The sequence below is a fragment of the Salvelinus alpinus genome, chromosome 23, assembly GCF_045679555.1.
Source record: "Salvelinus alpinus chromosome 23, SLU_Salpinus.1, whole genome shotgun sequence".
Classification (NCBI taxonomy): domain Eukaryota; kingdom Metazoa; phylum Chordata; class Actinopteri; order Salmoniformes; family Salmonidae; genus Salvelinus; species Salvelinus alpinus.
This window is the reverse complement of record NC_092108.1, coordinates 36,411,155-36,433,800: the sequence shown is the minus strand read 5'-3', so window position 1 is coordinate 36,433,800 and position 22,646 is coordinate 36,411,155. Positions and strand designations below refer to the sequence as shown.

Here is a 22,646-nt window from a genome sequence, read left to right as displayed (position 1 = left end):
TGTTCACCCTGATAACTAATTGCACACACCTGGTGTCCCAGCTCTAAATCAGTCCCTGATTAAAGGGGAACAATGAAACGAAGGAACTGGCTTTGAGGTCCAGAGTGGAGTTTGAAGGGTATAGGAATTGGATGCCATTTGTGACACAGCCTAGACCTAATTGGGATTTGGGATCCTAACAAAGACCTGGCCAGCTTAACAAAAGCCAGCCAGCAGCCTCTGCCTACATCTCAGCATCCCTCTCCTCTCAACATGATTCAAATGTGGATTGTGTAGAGATGACCACTTCGTGGATTCCCTCTCTACAGTATCTCAGCACTCCCACACAGACAGACACGGAGCTACATTCAACAGTGTGTCACCATCAAACACTCTGTGTTCACCTCCTACTATCTCCCTATGATCAGGTCCAGACATCTAGCCAGAGAGGAGAGCAGACCTGGTCGTTTTTAGAAATCTATCACATACTCAGAGGGTTTGCTTTACCCTGCCTAGAAAGTGAGCAAGGATTGGCCCTTTTGGGACTTTTCCATTGGTTCCCTTTCTCCAGGCAAGCTCAATAAACAGGGCAAAACAAGTATTTGAGCCCAGCTCTGGAGCTGGGGCCTTGTGAGTAGAGATGAGCCACAGCCCTGCATGGCCTGGCCTCAGATGTGTGCAGTGTTGCCTGGCAACAGGAGTCCACAGTTCAAAGGTCTTTAATCAAAGAGTTTATTCGATTGTTTATAATCCTTTCCTCTCCCCAGCTAGTTGATGCCATAATACAACCCAATTTAGGGTGAGCCAATGCTGTGTTCTGGAGGAAAGAGTAGGGCAGAACATGCACCAAATTCCCTATATAGTGCACTACTTTCGACCAGGACCCATAGGGCGTCTCCGGGGTATACCCACCCGGGAGATTTTTCTGTAGAACAACAGTGAGAAGGTCACTTTGGGTGACTTTTTAAAAGGATATTCTACACCAAAAGTAATTGAAATTAAATGATGTTGACACCATCTGAAATAAAATGCTCCCTTTAAAGTCATTTTAACCAGTAGCCCAACTGATTAAGTATAGTGGCTTTAAATAAATAGGCTGAAGCATGAGATTGCCTATCTACATTTAACCTCAAAAGACTCTGAATGCATCAAATTCTACAAATATATGTTGTAAAATGTCACTCTGATCTTAAAAGCGCATCTCGGCATAAATCATATTATTATAAAATTGATTAAATAAAAATGTTTCCTCATCAATCTACACACAATAGCCCATAACGAGAAAGCAAAATAGTTTTAAAAAAAATTGTGCAAATGTATAAAAAACTAAAATAAGAAATACCTTATTTACATAAGTATTCACACCCATTGCTGTGATACTCGAAATTGAGCTCAGGTGCATCCTGTTTCCATTGATCATCCTTGAGATGTTTCTACAAACATCAGGTGCATCTGAATACTTTCCGAATGCACTATATATATATATATCTCAATATGATTTTTCTATAATATTTTTTGGAGTAGCGGCGGGGTACCGCTGCTATATGTATATTGGGGAAACACTGTAAATGTGGGTGGGCATGCTGTCAGGGTTAAAGGGTCAGTGGTAGTGTGCAAAGTGAACCTAGTCAGTCCACAGGAGAACTCAAGCCAAACGTCAAACAGTTCTCAGCTGGATGGATCCAGAACTGATGGGGCCAAAGGGGAATTTCTGGAGGGAATTATGTAAAAAAATACATGGGGCCAGCGCCATTAAAGGTTCATGTGAAGCACATACTGTTTGTGTAAATCACTGCAACAGCTGTCTAAGCTCTTTTACCAGTAATGCAATGTAAGTGCATTACGTATGTTGATGGACCTAAGAATGTTAAGTGTTTATGATGGATAAAAAACACATTGTACTTTGTGATAGGATTGTATTTATACTACCAGGGTTACGTGCCTGTCACAGACCAAGACTTCAACCAGTGACCCCAGAGGGAAGCCCATATGATTAAATAGAACACTAATGTAATGCATCTCTATGGAGAAGCCCCTGTTGGTGGGATTCAGCTCCAATAAGGACTACGCCCATCTGGCACCAGATATGAGAGGAGAGTGGATGACATCATTCTGACAAACACCAGACATGGTCAATATGAGGCAGAACAGACGGCTAGACGTCCATCCAACTGTCCCTGAGTGACCAGGCATACGTTTAACAGGCAATTTACCATCATTTGGAATCTGCGGTGCTGACCTGTCTCTATTATATATTATAGTGTGTGTGTCTGTGTATCAGACTGAGCCACAGGTTCTATGGTTCTCTGCTAATCAGTTTGGTGCCGTTGTCTGTTGAGTTCAGATGCAAACCAACCCCCAGAGGAGTTCTGTCTCTCTGGGTAGGGTCATGAACATTTAGCCACATTATTCACAAATGGAGCAGCCTCTAGATAAAAAGACAAGCTACAAAATGCATGGGCACTTTGAAGGAATACATTCTGTAATGGTATTCCGCCATTTTGTTTCAGTGAGGCAATATATGCAGTGTGTGTGTGTGATAAACAGGTGTAATCCTAATCCAGCATACAAACAGATAGACAGATACAGTAAAGAGATTGGAGGCTTATCATATGCTAGTAGGGAAGGATAGGAGGCAAAGTCTGCATCCCGAATGGCAACCTATTTCCTATATAGTGCACAATTTGTTGCCCATAGGCCCATTTGGTCAAATGTGTGCATTATATAGGGTGCCCTTTAGGATGGAACCTGTGTTTTTCAAGCTGCTTTTTAGATACGTAGTTCTTTCAGTATAGTATATGGATTACCAGACCCGTTATTAACAGTTTATTACAGGGTGTTTCTTCAATATTCAACAAACCATTATGTAATATGTTACTGTTGGTTAAATATGTGGCTATAGATTTTAACGATCAACTACCGTCTCCCTCCCATCTGCTCCTCTCTGTGACGGAGTCATCTCTTAGTTAATCTATAAGGAAGACATGCTGTTCTGTTCTCTCCTTAATCCAGGGCTCCTGGCAACAGCCTATGGGGCTTTGGTTTGGGGAGGCAGTTAACTTGCCTAAAATTCCCAGGTTTTCCAGAATTCCTAATTGTAGGATTCCGGACTTCCTCCTTATTCCCCCCCTCGGCGTACACATCACGGACAAACTGAATTGGTCCACCCACAATGACAGCATGGTGAAGAAGGCGCAGCAGCGCCTCTTCAACCTCAGGAGGCTGAAGAAATTCGGCTTGTCACCAAAAGATGCACAATCGAGAGCAACTGCTCCGCCCATAACCGTAAGGCTCTCCAGAGGGTAGTGAGGTCTGCAGTACGCATCACCGGGGGCAAACTACCTGCCCTCCAGGACACCTACACCACCCGATGTCACAGGAAGGCCATAAAGATCATCAAGGACAACAACCACCCGAGCCACTGCCTGTTCACCCCGCTATCATCCAGAAGGCGAGGTCAGTACAGGTGCATCAAAGCAGGGACCGAGAGACTGAAAAACAGCTTCTATCTCAAGGCCATCACACTGTTAAACAGCCACCACTAACATTGAGTGGCTGCTGCCAACATACTGACTCAACTCCAGCCACTTTAATAATGGAAGAATTAATGGGAAAAAAATGTTTCACTAGCCACTTTAAACAATGCAACTTATTATAATGTTTACATACCCTACATTACTCATCTCATATGTATATACTGTACTCTATACCATCTACTGCATCTTGCCTATGCCGTTCTGTACCATCATTCATTCATATATTTTTATGTACATATTCTTCATCACTTTACACTTTATAAGGTAGTTGTTGTGAAATTGTTAGGTTAGATTACTCGTTGGTTATTACTGCATTGTCGGAACTAGAAGCACAAGCATTTCGCTACACTCGCGTTAACATCTGCTAACCATGTGTATGTGACAAATAACATTTGCTTTGATTCCGGGGATCTTCCAAACTGGGATTTCTAGAAAAACTGGGAATTTTGTGAAAGTTATCTGAATTTGTCAACCCTAATCCTGTCTGAATGTAGGAGAGTATGCCTCTATGGCCATCGTCTTAGCACCCTTTGGCTTTAGTCCCCTTTGCCTTCATTGGTTAGGTTGTTGGTGTTGTGTACAGCTCAATACCAGTCAGTCAAGTAACAAAACATTCCTAAAAAGTTTTTGACGCTCTTAGCTGCCTTGACAACTCTAAGGTTTAAAACTGAAAAGAGGGTTGCATGAATGTGAGTTGGATGTGGGATGAGGTGGGTGAGGATGTCAATAGGTTGAATAAGTGATATTAGTGTCAAATGGCTTCCTATGCCCTATATAGTGCACTACTTTTGACCTGTAGTAGCACTTTAATAGGGAATAGGGTGCCATTTGGGACGTAACCACTGCATCTAAAAAGCAGAAATGGAAATCTGTAAAGCAGATCAAGATATTAGCAAGAGGTCAAACACTGGATTAGGGTTTATCACACATACATATGTGGATGGAAAGGTGGATTAACTAACTGATGCCAGTCTGATATATCTGGCCTGGTTTATGTGTATGTTATTCAATCTGTTCTTTCAGAACTGCACTTCCTCTATCTTGCAGAGGCTTTTCCATCTCAACACATTATTATCTTACTATTTTAACCATTCTCCTATCCTGAAACCAATATTTTGTGTGTCAACATCGTATGTTGCTGAATCTGCCTTGCTCATGACTATGTTTATGTGTGTAGGTGAGTGTGTGTGGGAGTGTGTGTGATTCCTGCTGGGTATCTGAAAGCCCTCTGCCTGAATGGAGGGGGATAAGCCGTGTGTTTACTCACACTGAATGTGGGAATTAATTGCCCTCTGGTACATGCATACACACACACAATCCTGAGTGGGCCCACATTCAATTGCCTTTTCTATTCATCTGCAAGCTAGTAGACCGAACAAGGTTGACGCGACCCCCTGTGGTGTGATGTCACTCACTGTAGCTCCAGAACCTCAATGTGTGTCTCAAATGGCACCTTATTTCCTATATAGTGCACTACTTTTAACCAGAGCCCTATATGGAATAGAGTGCCATTTTGGAAGTAGACTCAGAGACGCTGCTTGGCTAGCTGTTTCATATCTTCTTGTGCGTTTGTGATACGATGTGACCAATATGTTCCTTTGGAGCTGAGGGCTTTTTCTTACAGGCCTAAATGAATATAATGGAGCAGATTTAATAATAACAGCCTCAGAGCTGGGGAATCAAATCACATGAAATCACACAGAGGGAGCATTCAACCCAGGTCTCTATTCTCCTAGAGGAGGATGAAACAATACAGATACAGGAGTTAATTAACTTGTTTTACCCTCCATCATGTGATGGAACACTGCATGTGTGCCCTTCACGATATATACACCAAGAAAAGAACATGCTTACTAATCTTAAACATGTTAAAAGGGTAAATCTGGGATTGGTACATCCATTTTTGGATTGGGGTATTTTTGATCTCATGGATGCGTTACATGGGCGTTACATGGGCTTGCTCCTACCTATCTTTCCGAGTTGGTCCTGCCGTACATACCTATACGTACGCTACGGTCACAAGACGCAGGCCTCCTAATTGTCCCTAGAATTTCTAAGCAAACAGCGGGAGGCAGGGCTTTCTCCTATAGATCTCCATTTTTATGGAACGGTCTGCCTACCCATGTGAGAGACGCAGACTCGGTCTCAACCTTTAAGTCTTTACTGAAGACTTATCTCTTCAGTAGGTCATATGATTGAGTGTAGTCTGGCCCAGGAGTGTGAAGGTGAACGGAAAGGCTCTGGAGCAACGAACCGCCCTTGCTGTCTCTGCCTGGCCGGTTCCCCTCTCTCCACTGGGATTCTCTGCCTCTAACCCTATTACAGGGGCTGAGTCACTGGCTTACTGGTGCTCTTTCATGCCGTCCCTGGGAGGGGTGCGTCACTTGAGTGGGTTGAGTTACTGACGTGATCTTCCTGTCTGGGTTGGCGCCCCCCCCTTGGTTTGTGCTGTGGTGGAGATCTTTGTGGGCTATACTCGGCCTTGTCTCAGGATTGTAAGTTGGTGGTTGAAGATATCCCTCTAGTGGTGAGGGGGCTGTGCTTTGGCAAAGTGTGTGGGGTTATATCCTTCCTGTTTGGCCCTGTCCGGGGGTTTCTTCTGATGGGGCCACAGTGTCTCCTGACCCCTCCTGTCTCAGCCTCCAGTATTTATGCTGCAGTAGTTTATGTGTCGGGGGGCTAGGGTCAGTTGGTTATACCTGGAGTACTTCTCCTATCTTATCCAGTGTCCTGTGTGAATTTAAGTATGCTCTCTCTAATTCTCTCGTTCTCTCGGAGAACCTGAGCCCTAGGACCATACGTCACGGCAAACCGGGCATGATGACTCCTTGCTGTCCCCAGTCCGCCTGGCCTTGCTGCTATTCCAGTTTCAGCTGTTCTGCCTGCGGTTATGGAACCCCTACCTGTCCCAGACCTGCTGTTTTCAACTCTTAATGATCGGCTATGAAAAGCCAACTGATATTTATTCCTGATTATTATTTGACCATGCTTGTCATTTATGAACATTTTGAAAATCTTGGCTCTCTCTAATTCTCTCCTTCTCTCTTTCTTTCTCTCTCTCGGAGGACCTGAGCCCTAGGACCATACGTCACGGCAAACCGGGCATGATGACTCCTTGCTGTCCCCAGTCCGCCTGGCCTTGCTGCTATTCCAGTTTCAGCTGTTCTGCCTGCGGTTATGGAACCCCTACCTGTCCCAGACCTGCTGTTTTCAACTCTTAATGATCGGCTATGAAAAGCCAACTGATATTTATTCCTGATTATTATTTGACCATGCTTGTCATTTATGAACATTTTGAAAATCTTGGCTCTCTCTAATTCTCTCCTTCTCTCTTTCTTTCTCTCTCTCGGAGGACCTGAGCCCTAGGACCATACGTCACGGCAAACCGGGCATGATGACTCCTTGCTGTCCCCAGTCCGCCTGGCCTTGCTGCTATTCCAGTTTCAGCTGTTCTGCCTGCGGTTATGGAACCCCTACCTGTCCCAGACCTGCTGTTTTCAACACTTAATGATCGGCTATGAAAAGCCAACTGATATTTATTCCTGATTATTATTTGACCATGCTTGTCATTTATGAACATTTTGAAAATCTTGGCTCTCTCTAATTCTCTCCTTCTCTCTTTCTTTCTCTCTCTCGGAGGACCTGAGCCCTAGGACCATACGTCAGGACTACATTTACATTACATTTAAGTCATTTAGCAGACGCTCTTATCCAGAGCGACTTACACCGGGCATGATGACTCCTTGCTGTCCCCAGTCCACCTGGCCTTGCTGCTATTCCAGTTTCAACTGTTCTGCCTGCGGTTATGGAACCCCCACCTGTCCCAGACCTGCTATTTTCAACTCTTAATGATCGGCTATGAAAAGCCAACTGAAAATGATTCATGATTATTATTTGACCATGCTTGTCACTTATGAACATTTTGAACATCTTGGCATAGTTCTGTTATAATCTCCACCCGGCACAGCCAGAAGAGGACTGGCCACCCCTCATAGCCTGGTTCCTCTCTAGGTTTCTTCCTAGGTTTTGGCCTTTCTAGGGAGTCTTTCCTAGCCACCGTGCTTCTACACCTGCATTGCTTGCTGTTTGGGGTTTTAGGCTGGGTTTCTGTACAGCACTTCGAGATATTAGCTGATGTACGAAGGGCTATATAAAATAAACTTGATTGATTGATGGATGGGTCTAAGAATTTGAGAGTTGTTACATTTCTCCAGCCCCATCACTCAGCTGTTTACGAAAAACGTGTCAGGATGACCACTTCGTTGTTTGAATCCCAGAATGGCCCTTTCAAGTGAATTCTCCCAATGCTCTGTGGTTCTCACTAAAGTAGTCTCTAGATAGACCTAGTCAGTATCAGATAGAACGTCGCAACCCTGCCAGCCTGTGGGGAAAACAACCTGTGGTTACCTAGGTTACCCCATTGGCTCACAGCAAAAACTTGACCGTTTCAAACGTTTTCTTGCTGTATGCTTGCTTTAGTCAATTACAAAACTAAATTTAAGAAAAGTACAACATGTCTAAAGATTCCTTTTAAACATTGCCTGCTCCCTAGCGTTCTCAAACGTAATATTGTAGGGCTTCCCTCATGCCCCTTTCCACGACGATGCTAGCAGCCACTTGAGTTTCCCAAGACCTACAACACAAACAAACCGACTATACTGTTACACGTAGAGTGGAATTACAAACGGACTGTACAAAACAAGTAAAATGTCTTACATCTTTTCCACACACATAGCTAGCTTCATGCAGCCATACCAGGACACCACGTCCCCACATTTCTCATACCGAGCCACATGGCTCATCTCGCAGGCTCTATTTCCATATAGTGGTAGTGTTGCGAACCGTAGGTCGAGATTTTTTCACCTGGCTACATAAACAACACATCAGCTTTTTGTTATGTTTTGTTATTTCTGTATAACTACAAAAAAAAATGGACAACAAAGTTGCCTCTTTTACAATGGGGGTCAATGGGAAATAATGTTGGTTTTCCCCAATTTGTGGGCGTGGAATTCCTTATTAATAGGCGAATACCGACAGGGACTATAGTGATGGCCGACACCATTGTTGCCAAGTAGGCTAGAACAGAGCATGTAGTCCTCTGTGACATTCCATTAGCAGTCTATCTGGGGGTTTAGGAGTCACAGGATTATGACAAATGTTACCAGATGTCAAATGTTAACTCAAGACCTTGTGAAATATACACAGTAATTGTGGGAAAAGGTTACAGACGGAGAGGGCAAGTCGGACCAACCACAATATCCAGGAGAGGTTATGAAATTTGGCAGAGGACCATGATGGACTAGCCCACAGAGAGAGAAAGTATTCTTAACTTAAAGCTACAGCTACGACACCACCAACGCAATAAACATAGGAACGCCCTTAAAAAAATACCAATTACAGCACGATAAACCCAATTTCAACATAAATCATTTTCTTTCACTTGCTCTCTCTATAAATACTGTTACAAGGCTGCCCATATTAAACCAGCCGAGTTGCATTTTCATAGTGTAACACAGTACCAAAGCCTATAAACTCCACAAAAAGCTCAATGCTGTTTCAACGATGTCGCAACCAGGGCTCTAAATTAAAACATTTCATTGGTAGCACTGGTGCTCCCAATTTAAAAGTTAGGAGCACCACATGAAATTTAGGAGCGCCAGAAATGACGATTTATATTATTGATTGAGATACAGCCTACAGTGCACTCAGACATCTGGACTTGTTCCACATTTTGTTATGTTACAGCCTTGTTCTAAAATTGATTAAATTAAAATAACAATCTCAATATACACACAATACCCCACAATGACAAAGCGAAAACAGGTTTTTGGAAATGTTTGCAAATGTATTAAAAATAAAAACAGAAATACCTTATTTACATAAGTATTCAGACCCTTTGCTATGAGATCGAAGCCACTCCTCAGTAAAGGCACATAACAGCCCGCTTGGAGTTTGCCAAAAAAAGGCACCTAAAGGACTCAGACCATGAGAAACAAGATTCTCTGGTTTGATGAAAGCAAGATTGAACTCTTTGGCCTGAATGCCAAGTGTCACATCTGGAGGAAACCTGGCACCATCTCTACAGTGAAGCACAGTGGTGGCAGCATCATCATCGTTTTTCAGAAGCAGGGACTGGGAGACCAGTCAGGATGGAGGGAAAGATGAATGGAGCAAAGTCTAGAGAGATCCTGCTCCAGAGTGCTCAGGACCTCAGGCTGGGGCGAAGGTTCACCTTCCAACAGGACAACGACCCTAAGCACACAGCTAAGACAATGCAGGAGTGGCTTCCTGACAATTCTCTGAATGTCCTTGAGTGGCCCAGTCAGAGCCTGGACTTGAACCCGATCTAACATCTCTGGAGAGACCTGAAAATAGCTGTGCAGCAACGCTCCCCATCCAACCTGACAGAGCTTGAGAGGATTTGCAGAGAAAAATGGGAGAAATTCCCCAAATACAAGTGTGCCAAGCTTGTAGCGTCATACCCAAGAAGACTCGAGGCTGTAATTACTGCCAAAGATGCCTCAGCAAAGTACTGAGTAAAGGGTTTGAATACTTGTGTCTAAATGTCTAAAAACCTGTTTTTGCGTTGTCATTATGGGAGTAGATTGATCAGGAAAGAAAACGATTTGTGAAAAGGTCGAGGGGTTTGAATACTTTCCGAATGTACTGTATATTGGGCCTATATGAATTCTAGCTACTTTTGAAGTACATCTTGTGCCCTAGAAACAAATATGTAACACTGTGAAGACATTTGCTTATTATAAAAGCTAAAACGCTGACACAAATACCAGTCAAATCAAAATCAAATAAAATGTTATATGTCACATGCTTCAAAAAACAACAGGTGTAGACTAACAGTCAAATGCTTACTTACAGGCCCTTCCCAACAACGCTGAGAAAAACAGAAAACAAGAACACCAGGAATATATATACAATGAGTAACGATAACCTAGCTATATACACAGGGTACCAGTACCAAGTCATTTGTGGACTATAAGGATTTCAACATTGTGTAAAAGCACTATTTTCCTATTGCGATGCATTACATTGAAAATTGTACACGCTCTCTTTAAAAACGTAAGGTTTGTGATGACATGCAAGATATCTGTCAAGAATTCATCACTAGGATCATTGATCTCATGAACAAGATATCCCCTTTCTTTCTATGCCCCCAAATGTTTGGATATACTGGTAAAGTTACCAGGTTGTTAGCTAGCTAGCCAATGAGGTACTGTAACATGACTGAAGAAAGTGTAAACAAATGGTTAACGACATGCAAGTCGTTTTAGAGCTGGGTGGAGGGAATGGTGCTGTCATTCCACAGTATGATTAAGTTGACAGAAGTCAGTCATGGCTCTCAGGGTGGAGGAAATGGCTGACTTCTCCCCTGGGTTTCATGAAGCTTCTGGCAGACTCATTTTACGCTGCACAGTTAAATTGAAATTTCTGATGGGCCGTAGTTTTGAAAGCGAAGGCAATTAGAAAATGAATTCCGCTGTATATTTATGCAGCTGCAGGTTTGTTTTCCTTCTCAGTCAAGCGGCCAAATGGGCGCTGGAAGATTTTATAGCTCAGAGGAAATAAAAATAATATTCTGGCTCTCTCATTTTGAGGCAGACTAGGGCAGTTCAGACAGCACATCTCCCCCTTGGTAGAACAGGGTATGACTGTCCACAATGATAATAATAACACATACTGTAAATACTATAGTGCCATAGACATGAGTAGGTCACATACTGTGGGTCATATCAATTACTTCATCTCTTTTATGACATTAACCCTGAACTACATAGTAGAAGTTATACTTGGGGCTATGGCTATGAGATATGGTCAAAAGTAGTGCACAATTTAGGGAATAGGGTGCCATTTGGGACGAAGCAAGGATAAAGGCGTCCGCATGCTTTCCAGCCGAAACAGTTCGCTAGAGTCTGGTGTAGAGACAGGTGTATAAAATCGAGCACACCGCCATGCAGTCTCCATAGACAAACATTGGCAGTAGAATGGCCCGTACTGAAGAGCTCAGTGACTTTCAACGTGGCACGTCATAGGATGCCACATTCCCAACAAGTCAGTTTGTCAAATTTTGTCCCTGCTAGAGCTGCCCCGGTCAACTGTAAGTGGTGTTATTGTGAAGTGGAAACGTCTGAAAGCAACAGCGGCTCAGCAGCGAAGTGGTAGGACACACAACCTCACAGAACTGGACTGCCGAGTGCTGAAGCGCACACTACCGAATTCCAAACTGCCTCTGGAAGCAACGTCAGCATAATAACTGTTTGTTGGGAGCTTCATGAAATGGGTTTCCATGGCCGAGCAGCCGCACATCAGACTAAGATCACCATGCGCAATGCCAAGCATTGACTGGAGTGGTGTAACGCTCGCCGCCATTGGATTCTGGAGCAGTGGAAACGTGTTCTCTGGAGTGAAGAATCACGCTTCACCAACTGACAGTTCAACAGAAGAATTTGGGTTTGGCGGATGCCAGGAGATCGCTACCTGCCTGAATGCATAGTGCCAACTGTAAAGTTTGGTGGAGGAGGAATAATGGTCTGGGGCTGTTTTTCAGGGTGCGGGCTAGGCTCCCTGAGTGAAGGGAAATCTTAATTAACGCTACAGCATACAATGACATTCTTGGTGAATCTGTGCTTCGACTTTGTGGCAACAGTTTGGGGAAGGCCCTTTCCTGTTTCAGCATGACAATGACCCAATGCACAAAGTGAGCTCCATACAGAAATCGTTTGTCAAGATTGGTGTGGAAAAACTTGACTGGCCTGCACACAGCCCTGATCTCAACCCCATCGAACACCTTTGGGATGAATTGGAACGCTGACTGCGTGCCAGGTCTGATCGCCCAACATCAGTGCCCAACCTCACTAATGCTCTTGTGGCTGAATGGAAGCAAGTCCCTGCAGCAATGTTCCAACATTGAGTGGAAATCCTTCCCAGAAGAGTGGAGGCTGTTATAACAGCAAAGGGGGGACCAACTCCTTATTAATGCCCATGATCTTGGAATGAGATGTTCAACGAGCACATACACACACACATACTTTTGGCCATGTAGTGTATTATGCCGACGGTGTGACATTTTTGTTCGTTTTGGACTTGGATTTTTCGGCTGTTTGGGCACATACATTTTTTCTGGAGGCAAGCCGAAGTCTATGCCCCTTCCTCGGTGATTGGTCAATAGTAGGGATTCTTTAATAAAGTCTATCATTCAACGAGAGACGACTTGTTTTCATGCACATTTATTTATTGAGAAATATTGGACCAAACATCTAAGATGTAAAATTGCAACTAAGATCTTCTTGGCAAAAACGTCAAAATGAATGACAGATTTCTTGAGTTATTTCGGACTATTTTGAGGAAGTGTATATTGGCTACGGCGTCTCAAAACAGACAAACGGTACTATTGACACTTTTCTTTTTTCCATTTTCAAGCGAAGGTCTTTTAAGGGAGTATACGAGCACACTCGCTCAGTTAGCCTCCAGCCGAACTGAAGCATGCTGACGCCTTAAGGCTCACCAAAGACGATTCTGCCTGTACACAAGCTACCAGGGCATGTATGCTCTCCTTATAAAAGGGGTATTTCTCCGGCAGAGCGCCATGTTTCTTTCTCCCTTTCAGCTTCCTGTTCTGTGTATAATGTCCACCGCAGCAAAGCTCTTATATCAGTCCTTACTGGCATACAGGACCTTAATGACAAACATTCCTGCTACTTGACTTGGGAAAAGCTACAAGGTTCCCACCTCGCTCTCCCTCCTATGGTGGGCTGTTAATACACTTCCTGCTCTGTGTAGGTCCTAAAGGAAACACACTTCCTGGTTTTCTCCTGTTAGTATAACAACCTCTCCTGGGGTGTATTTTCTTATAGTGTGAGGTCTACGCAAAAAACTTAACATCTTAGATGTGTTTGTTGTTACATGTACCAATTCTCAACAGAAAGTTACTGACACAAACTCTTGTTTAAATCTTAAGAAAATGTTGCCCAGTATTGAGTAACAGATATATAAACATCTATTCTATCGCACCAGTTCTGCTTGACATGTGCAGTGCCCCTTGGAGCATAGCGTACAGTAATCAAGTTGAACTGACTACATATAAATCCCTATAAAGAAACAGGAAAGTAGTGCAACTTATATACATCTTCAACTTGCAATATAAAATATTTTACAATCAAATACTCTCCTTCTAAAAATTCCCATGGTGCAATACGCTGTGCCTCTACTTCGCAGTGGCATTATTTCCAAACGCTTTCCAAGGGCATAATGATTTTCAGAAATCAAATAAAACTGGAACCCTGTGCACTACTTCTGATCAGTGCTCTGGTCAAAAGTAGTGCACTATATAGAGAATAGGGTGGCATTTGGGACGTAGACACATATCTAATAAAGTTGTAGGTTTGTGATGATACATCTGCTTATGATTAATGTCTTCGGGGGGGCTGAGTCTTTCACAAACCACATCTCCCCTCAAGAGATGCACAGTACAACAAAACAATGGCCGCTCTAACTTGAAAAAACAATACCATCACCACCTGTGACAAAACCAAATGCTGAAATAGCACTGAAGAGCCAAACACAAGCAAAGTTTAAACAGATTGCGCCAGTGGTTCTGATGCAACGGGGTCATGAACACGTCCCTGACTATGTTTATTGAACGAGTGCGCCATGGTATTGCTCGTCTCTTAACAGCCGCAGTGCACGGGAATGCTATTCATTTCTTCTTCACACATCCCCTCTCTAGAACTATATCCAAACCTTAACACTGCGGCAGCACAATGAATTATACATCAATATTACATAGTACATACAGTATTAATACATCTACACACATCCGAGTAGAGGGACATGTAAAATAACACCCAGGATAACTGTATTCACTCTGGCTAGGGAAATCATCCCAGGTTATTCATCTGTACTGTGCTCCAGGCCATACAGTTCTACAGTGGTATACTGTGGCTTCGGCTCAAATGGCACCGGGGCACATAGGGATCTGGTCAAAAGTAGTGCACTATATAGGGAATAGGGTGCCATTTGCTGTAGATAGAGGGCCCACAGGCTTATGGTTTCTCATCACAGCCTTTAGTGTGATGTAAAGTACTGTCACTGCAGTGGCCCCTGTGTTCACTATGGCATCACAGGGACACTGACTATGAATGAATAACATAGTAGGAATAAAGATTTGTCAATATACGATTTGATGTATTTCATGTATGACCATTGCTGCGAAACCAATTTCCTCAGGGACAATAAAGTTGAAAGTTGAAGTCAGTCTTGGGAATGGTGTGAGATGATTGACAGACAGCCAATCCCAAGGGAAAGTGAACAGTCAGCCTGAGGATATGTTTCTCTATGTTTGCGTCTCAAATTACACCTTTATCCCTATTAAGTGCACTACTTTTGACTAGGGCCCAAGTAGTGCCTATTCCCTATAAAAGCCGAATCAAACTATGTAGGAAATAGGGTGGCATTTGGGACGCATACTATGATATGAACATGTAAGAAACGGGGGAAGTAGATCAGGAGAGCATAAGAGAAAATGTAGAAATGCTGCCTTCCTTTCCCTCCAGAAACAAGGTAATCACCAGTGAGTCCCAGTCAGTAGAGTGGTGACATTTAACTGCCTGTACTTGTTTTCCTGGGGTGAGAGTTGATGGCTGGACTAAGACACAAGACAGAGTATATCAGCCTTCTATACTGTAGCTACTCAGTGCTCGGATATAGAATACTTATAGATGAAAGTGAGTGACAGCATAAAAATGTGGAGGTACTGTATGCGCAGCAGTGTTTCTCCTAGCAGTACTCAGGCACGGCAAGGCAAGGCACAGCAAGATACTATTCTCTCAGGAATGAGTTCTTCAACACCTCAGAGGCTTGAAGCAGGAATCCATAATGGTGAAACAGCCACGTCCGTTTGCGATATTACAACAACAAAGAAGTTACTGCAAACCATGAACACTGTTCTCCCCCTTGGCAATCACTGCATGCGTGATAGCAGAGCACAATATGTACTGACTTTTTTTTTAACCATTTTGTGAGACGCTTCTCATCTCGGCAACAAAAACAACAGTGGTAGGGCTGCCAGTGGCGCCGTGCCCCATACTGCAGATTCCATCTTTACATGATGGTCTGTCTATAACACAAGTATAAAACCAAACTGCCATGCAGAAGTGCTACTTAATAGTGCTTGATATTACTACCACTCTTCATCAGACCTGGGTTCAAATACTATTTTAAATCATTTCAAATACTTTACCTGAGCTTGCCTGGGTTAATGGACCAATATAATAGTCTCACAATGGCAACCCCTGCCCAATCTGGCACTCCTGGCAGGCTAGGAAATATTTAAATAGTATTTGAACCCAGATCTGCTCCTCATAGCGTGGAATAGACCCTCGAGCCCCTACCTGTCGGCGGAGGGAGGGCGTCCATTTGCATTGCGGGTTTTGCCGACTTGTGTGTACAGGGAGGGATCTTGATGGTGGTTGTCTCGGGGGCTCTGGGGCCGGCTGTGCCCGCTGTCCAGGGACGTGTCCAGGGGCCCGATGCCTGCGTAGGGGTGCTCCTCGTCTCGGCTCAGGTTGACATCCAGGATCTCAGCGTAGTCCCTCTCCCGTGCCTGGCGCTCCCGCAGCTCCCGGGTCTTAGCCTGGATCCTGGAGGAGAGAATGTTTCATTATTGATTCCTCAAAAAGAAAACTGTGGATGCGTCCCCAATGGCAGCATACAGTGCCTACGGAAAGTATTCAGACCCCTTGATTTTCCCCCCTCATTTTGTTACATTACAGCCTTATTCTAAAATGGATAAAAACATAAAAAATCCTAAGCAATCTACACACAATACCCCATAATGACAAAGCAAAAACCGTTTTAGAAAATTTTGCAAATGTATTCAAAATAATAAACCGAAATACCTTATTTACATAAGCATTCAGACCCTTTGCTATGAGACTCAAAATTGAATTCCGATGCATCCTGTTTCCACTGATCATCGTTGAGATGTTTCTACAACTTGGAGTCCAACTATGGTAAATTCAATTGATTGGACATGATTTGGAAAAGCACACACCTTTCTATAAAAGGTCCAACAGTTGACAGTGCATGTCAGAGCAAAAACCAAGCCATGAGGTCAAAGGAATTGTCAGTAGAGCTCCGAGACAGGATTTTGACGAGGCACTTCCTAGAGCTGGCCGCCCGGCCAAACTGAGCAATTGGGGGAGAAGGACCTTGGTCAGGGAAGTAATCAAGAACCTGATGGTCACTCTGACAGAGCTCCAGAGTTCCTCTGTGGAGATGGGAGAAACTTCTAGAAGGACAACCATCTCTGCAGCACTCCACCAATCAGGACTTGGTAGTAGAGTGGCCAGACGGAAGCCACTCCTCAGGAAAAGGCACATGACAGCCTGCTTGGAGTTTGCCAAAAGGCACCTAAAGACTCTCAGACCATGAGAAACAAGATTCTCTGGTCTGATGAAACCAAGATTGAACTATTTGGCCTGAATGCCAAGCGTCACGTCTGGAGGAAACCCGGCACCATCCCTACGGTGAAGCACGGTGGTGGCAGCATCATGCTGTGGGAATGTTTTTCAGCGGCATAGACTGGGAGACTAGTCAAGATTGAGGCAAAGATGAACGGAGCAAAGTGAAGAGAGATCCTTGATGAAAACCTGCTCAGACTGGGGCGAAGGATAACCTTCCAACAGGACAATGACCCTAAGCACACGGCCAAGACAATGCAGGAGAGGCTTCAGGACAAGTCTCAATGTCCTTGAGTGGCCCAGCCAGAGCCCAGACTTGAACCCGATCGGCCAACTCTGGAGAGACCTGAAAATAGCTGTGCAGCAATAAGCTTGAGAGGATCTGCAGAGAAGAATGGGAGAAACTCCCCAAATACAGGTGTGCCAAGATTATAGCGTCATACCCAAGAAGACTTGATGCTGTAATCGCTGCCAAAGGTGCTTCAACAAAGTACTGAGTAAAGTGTCTGAATACTTATGTAAATGTGATATTTCCATTTTTTATTTGTAATAAAATTGCAAAAGATTCTAAAAACCTATTTTTGCTTTGTCATTATGGGATGTTGTGTGTAGATTGATGAGGGGAAAAAAACGATGTAATCACTTTCAGAATACACCTGTAACGTTACAAAATGTGGAAGAAGTCAAGGGGTCTGAATATTTGATATATTCTTCACCCTCGTCCAGAGCCCTATACAGGGAATAGAGTGCCATTTGAGACGCAACCTATGTTCACAGGCAGCTGCTCCCCTCTCTAGAACACTTAAGATGTCTTTTAATAAACCCTCTTCTAGTGGAAAGCTTCCACTACTGCAATGAAGTACTTAGACAATCTGTGGAGGTCTAGGAGTAGGGTACCCTGGGAAAAGGTGGAGAGGCAGAAACTTCTACCTAATCAATGTCTGATCTGTAATGGCAGAGTTCCTTTCCCAAGGACCAGTTGAGAGTTACAATTCCTCCGGCAAAACACATATTGATTGGTCAAGGCCAGAGGCTAGAGAAAATCTACCTCTGATTGACTGAGTGGATGAATTTACTCAGGTGAGGGTCAGGGACCAGGGCCTGCATTTCACAGCTAGACAGAAAAACCTAATTGTTTTGTGACGTCCAAACGGCACCCTATTCCCTATATAGTACACTAGGCCTGGTCAAATGTGGCGCACTATATAGGGAATATAGTACCATTTGGGACACAGCCACAGGCAAGCATCTGTCTGGTGAATCAACGGTCTGGAATATAAAGTGATCAGATTTTTCGTCACAGGATTATGTGTCGCTTATCCCACAGGACCTTCCATCCGGGTTTCCTTTCTTTCAGCATGTTTTATCATTATTGTGTAGCTGTCAGTTGCCACCAAGGGACATTATCATTACACAGTGGACACAATGGCACATTGTTATGTGTGGAAGCTGAGGAAAGGCCACTCATCATCCCTGGTTCTGATGCCCCCCCCTAGTATAAAATCCATTATAGCTCCTATACTCTATGCCAAGTACAGATGTTTCCATCTCTCATCAGGGCCAATCATTAAGACCTCTGAGGGTTTCCTCACAGAAACATGTCAGGGCTGAGACCATTGTTTGGTCCAATGGTTGATCTTGCCCTTCTTCCTGGCTGGCCCTCAGGCTTATGACCCGTGTTGGCACTTGGCCTTATCTAGATAGAATATCTCATTGAAGGGTGTTGAGAATATTCAGCATTTTTGTGGTAGTAAGTAAACAGAGGTGGAATTTAAGGAGGCTCTGCTGTAGCAGTGTTATTTGTTTAGAAGATGTAGGGATTGACATTGTACCGGCTTTCATGTCAAGGCAACTGCTTTTGTAAGGATCCAATTCACAGTCGGTCGGTCTAGCTAGCCTGCTTAGGAAATAGCATTGGCGACCCCTCCACCTCCTCTCAATGGAAAGGCTTCTGAGCCAAACAAAGCGAGGGAGCAGATTGCTATGTCTGCTCTTATCTTATCAGCAGCACCGTGCTTACCATCAGTAGCCTACTAAACTCCCCCAACACAAACCTTGTTTTCCCACGGTTTAAAGCTAGGTCTCTCAAGGGCCCGTTTCCTTCTGGTAATTTAGATATTCGCTGAGTCTACAAACAAGCTTTAGCTGGTGTCTGCACTCAGGGCAGGCTGCAGTGCCAACATGTTATAAGAGGCATATGCTTCCATTAAGAAACCCTCAAAATATTCTAAAGATGGTTCAGTCCACTCAACTCAGCGACTGCCTGGAATCTGTGATGTCTTTGCAATCTCATCAGGGGAATATTATTGCCTTTTTGGATAAATATTTTCACCTATAATGACTTTATTTCATTTCACACTTAAATGGGAAACCTGTTTCCTTGACGTATTATTTCATTATGTGGCTAATGCACATTTGTTGGGGCATATGTAGATTTCCCAGTTGAGTGCTAGATGAGGAAAAGCTGTCTGTCCTCCCTTCTCTTTCCCTCGTTCCTGGCAGTAAAGAGGCCCAGAGAGAAGCAAGGGGATGATAATTGCAAGTTGAAAGGCTGATAATTGGCAAAACTGTAATTATGTGCTCGGTGAGGTACTCCCTCCATGCAGTTAACATGACTACCTTAGCTGTTCACCAGGTAATGGTTTGTAGAGAGAGGGAGGGGGGGGGGGGGGGGGGGGGTGTAGGTAGTTAGCACACTGGGAATACAAGGGTTTCATCAGGACAAAGATTCAGCATGACTGATGGGGCGGCAGGTAGCCTAGTGGTTAGAGCGTTGGGCCAGTAACCGAAAGGTTGCAGGATCGAATCCCAGAGCTGACAAGGTTAGCTCCGGGATTCGTTCTGCCCCTGAACAAGGTAGTAGAATTTGATCTTAACTGACTTGCCTATTAATAATTAAATGAAATAAAGAGCACCCATATGGACTCTACCTAGAGATCCATCTCATAATGAATGTTATCAGAAATGTTCCATTGGTGTGCTTTATGCATATAAAGGCAGACATACCTTCAATATTGGCAGATATTGGACAGATTGGCAGATGATGATGATGCTATTTATTTATACAAGTGGTTTGATCATAATGCTTTTTGGTCTCACTTCTCAGTCCTTCATGCCAAGATCAATAGCATAAGTATAGTATAGTATTGAGTGCATTCATTCCCCGTATTCCTTTCTGAATCCAGTATTTGCGACACTTATTAGCCGAGAGCCAGAAGCAGAAAGAGCCATTTTGTTGATTGGCGTGATTTCATAATGACAGTTCCTTTGATTTGGTCTCCATGTCCAAGTGATTGGCTGTGCATCACAGTAAGGACAGCGCGGTAATGACAGCGCGGTAATGACATGGTACGTAGAAATCGAAGTGTGCCGTGATGAATGTTATGATTGCTACCCCGCAGTCGGGGCTCTAGATATCTGGGCTTGAAAAGAAGCTCTCATGTTGTCACAGATTGCCCCCAAACCTTTCACTCCTCCTTCAATAGAGGGTAAATCAAAGGAAACACTCAGGGCTTCAGTCGGGTGGTGTAAATCAAGCGCCAACCAAACACACCCTCTTTCTATTCTTTGTCCCACGTCCCAAATGGCACCACATTCCCTATAGAGTGCACTGCTTTTGACCAGGGCCCACTATTTAGGGAATGGGGTGCCATTTGGGACGCACCCCCTGTCTGTAGTCTGTGTGTGGATGTAGCTATTAGTTGACCTGTGGGATCACAGAAAAGGACGGGGGTCATTGCCAGGGCAAGCAGAGCAGGCTCTGTCAGTGAGGAGTCCTAATAGCGCTGACTTCTGACATTCCCACAGCTCTGGGTGGAAACAGAAGACATTGGTCGTGTTCCTCTGCTCAGACTTTGCACGCATCAACCAATGGTTGTGTTCCACGTGAGAGACTGCGCCGTTGGGCAGCAGATTTCTATAGCATTTGATGTGGTAAGCTGATACCCAAAATACCTATCCAAGCGTTGTAAGATCGGGCATGGGTCAGCAAAGTCTGAGCACGGGACCGCGACCTGTGTGACTGACAAGCTAGCCTTAGCTTCAGTTTTGTTTTGCATCAATGGTACATTACAGTGATAGCAGTGTCTTGCGCAATATCCTATTAGTATGATTCACGGTAAGGAGACAATAGCGAAGCACTGCTAGAAAAACTGTTGTGCTTTTGAGGAATCCATGGATGTGCCTCAACTGCAGTAGTCTTGGAGCGGAAACAGCACAGTCATACAAGAACATTTCAAAAATAGGTGAGATCACAATTTTCAGTTGCATTTTGTCAAACCAGTTACTACTCAAAATGTTTGCGTATGTAACTTTCATAATGTGAATAATTGGAATTAATTAAACATAGTGTTGTAGTGTGTATGCGTGTGTGTGTGTATGTATGTGTGTGTGTGTGTGTGTGTGTGTGTGTGTGTGTGTGTGTGTGTGTGTGTGTGTGTGTGTGTGTGTGTGTGTGTGTGTGTGTGTGTGTGTGTGTGTGTGTGTGTGTGTAGTAATAGCTTTGGCATTTACAGTCTGGTGCCCAAATTACTGTCACATCCCCCACCTGCTACTTCCTTCATTAGGCAGTGTGGCTCGTAGCCTGGGGTTGGCCTAGTGGATAGCACCAATGCCTTTCAGCACATACACACTAGTGTGTGTGTGGGATCAAATCCCAGTCCCAGAGCAACCTTGACACCGTGTGAGTGTCTCTCTGTAGACAGACATACAGACACTCACCTCTCCTGTTCTAGTTTCATCCTCAGTGTCTCTTCTTCTGAGGCCTGCAGCTCCTCCAGCCTCCCTTTACGCTCTAGTTTCTCTCCGTCCTTGCGGTGTTTTCCAAACCTGAAACATTGGGGAAGCAGACAAAGACGATTTTACCAAAATGGCTTTGATTTTGGTCAATTTAAGGATGCCTCCTAAAAGGCACCCTATTCCCTAGTGCACCGTTTTTGATCAGAGCCCTATGCCATGGGACCTGGTTAAAAACAGCATACTATATAGGGAAAAGGGTGCAATTTGACAGACCCAAAAAATTCTTATAAATTACTAATGGCGATCAACTCTGCCATTCTCTCCAACTCCCTTCTAACAAACATGCCATCAAATATTTCACTTTTAAATTGTACTTGACTGAGTTTGCCTGTGATCAGGTCTGAAGTTGACAGGAGACAAGATCATATTACCATAGCCCATCAATGTAATTATATTCATGGGAAGGGAAATAGTAGTAAACCAAATGGGAACTACTTGAAATTATATTTCAGCTTGATTGACTCCACATAAAAGGCACCCTGTTGATTAAATTACTTTGCAGACCTTATTTATATGATGGACCTAGGCTTATTCAGAGGGAAATTGGCCTGCAGAGAGTTGAGTTTAATCAGCTGTAAAAAAAACAAGAACTTCTCAGCACAGAGAGATGGAGATATATAGAACAAACTAAAGGAGCAAGAGAGAGTGAGTGACCGAGAGAGATAACGAAAAGAGAAAGAGAGTGAGAGAGAGAGATAACGAAAAGAGAAAGAGAGTGAGACGGAGAGAGATAAAATGAGAAAGAGAGTGAGACGGAGAGAGATAAAATGAGAAAGAGGGTGAGAGAGAGAGATAACGAAAGGAGAAAGAGGGTGAGAGAGAGAGATAACGAAAGGAGAAAGAGGGTGAGAGAGAGAGA

The 22,646-nt window shown here is 43.8% G+C and overlaps 1 protein-coding gene across 6 annotated transcripts in view; it reads right to left on the bottom strand.

The window, feature by feature from the left end:
* Nucleotides 1-22,646, bottom strand: part of LOC139550896 (partitioning defective 3 homolog) — a 249,251-nt gene that overhangs the window by 47,304 nt on the left and 179,301 nt on the right. For all 6 annotated transcript variants that reach the window (XM_071362135.1, XM_071362137.1, XM_071362140.1 and 3 more), the window contains 2 exons: nucleotides 21,710-21,817; nucleotides 15,920-16,168 (listed from right to left, as the gene is read on the bottom strand). In XM_071362135.1, coding sequence (XP_071218236.1) covers nucleotides 15,920-16,168; nucleotides 21,710-21,817 — 357 coding nt within the window. The remainder of the gene's footprint in view (nucleotides 1-15,919; nucleotides 16,169-21,709; nucleotides 21,818-22,646) is intronic.